Here is a 906-nt window from a genome sequence, read left to right on the forward strand (position 1 = left end):
TTCAAATTTATTTTAGCGCCATTTGTGGTTTCTTGGTGGGTGTCTGGAAAATGTTGGAGATGAAGGGGATAAGCTTCGTTTTGTATAGGAGAGTGTGCGATTCGAAAATGTAATTAACACTATTTTTTTCGAAAACTTTCTCGAGCGGATTACTCACGAATCATCTGTAGGTATTGGCTTCGATATGTGTAACTGTAATGTGACCGAATGGAAGTAGCCAAAATTATTTCAGCTTGCAGGATGGCTTCTGCTGGAGATAACCCTTCAGTAAGTAATACCTCTCCGAAAGAGGAAAATGAAGATGAAGTGGAAGAATTCAAGGAAATGTTGGTGGAAATAGAAGAATGGTCTAAGAAAGAACACGAGCTGGACGAAGAGATAAAGTCCTTGAAAGACGCTCTGAATAAAGAACCAGTTGTTACAGATAAAGATATTATGGAAGAATTACACAAATATAATGATATTAAGGACGCTGCTCAGGTTGTCATTGGAAGTTTGGCGCGTTTCGAGGGAGTGAGTGTTACTGAATTGCACAAGAGATACAATCTAGAAATGTCAGATGCCTAAACGTGAGAAGGTATGTTACCGTTGCTGGTGGCTTTTAAAAGTGGGCCTTCCTGGCATAGAAATGCCTTCGTGAAAGAATCTTGCAGCCCAAAAGTTATAGATATCTATGTAATGACAAATGTATGGTGGTGTTCGTTTGATTTGGATGCGGGATTATTTGTTTGCTTGAGCTATTTCCTAGTTGTGGATTCAGTAACATTGTTTGCTCTTACCGAGCGAATGTGCTTACTAAGTGGTAAGCCAGTGTCGACCGATTTGAATAAGGTGTTATTGAATATGTATTTGCTCAACATCTTTAGTTCGCATTGCACCTATGTACTCATTGGTAAAAGTAATTTC

At 38.9% G+C, this 906-nt stretch overlaps 1 protein-coding gene across 1 annotated transcript; it reads left to right on the top strand.

Moving 5' to 3' along the window:
• The first annotated feature begins 240 nt into the window (after positions 1–240).
• Positions 241–567, top strand: LOC124158222 (DNA repair protein SWI5 homolog). The gene has a single exon (XM_046533411.1). It carries the CDS (start codon positions 241–243, stop codon positions 565–567), a length of 327 nt encoding a protein of 108 aa, XP_046389367.1.
• The last annotated feature ends 339 nt before the right edge of the window (positions 568–906 follow it).

The sequence above is a fragment of the Ischnura elegans genome, chromosome 4, assembly GCF_921293095.1.
Source record: "Ischnura elegans chromosome 4, ioIscEleg1.1, whole genome shotgun sequence".
NCBI classification, from domain to species: domain Eukaryota; kingdom Metazoa; phylum Arthropoda; class Insecta; order Odonata; family Coenagrionidae; genus Ischnura; species Ischnura elegans.

Coding starts and splice junctions, on each gene's coding strand:
- LOC124158222 (XM_046533411.1), top strand. CDS start 241: ATGGCTTCTGCTGGAGATAACCCTTCAGTAAGTAATACCTCTCCGAAA.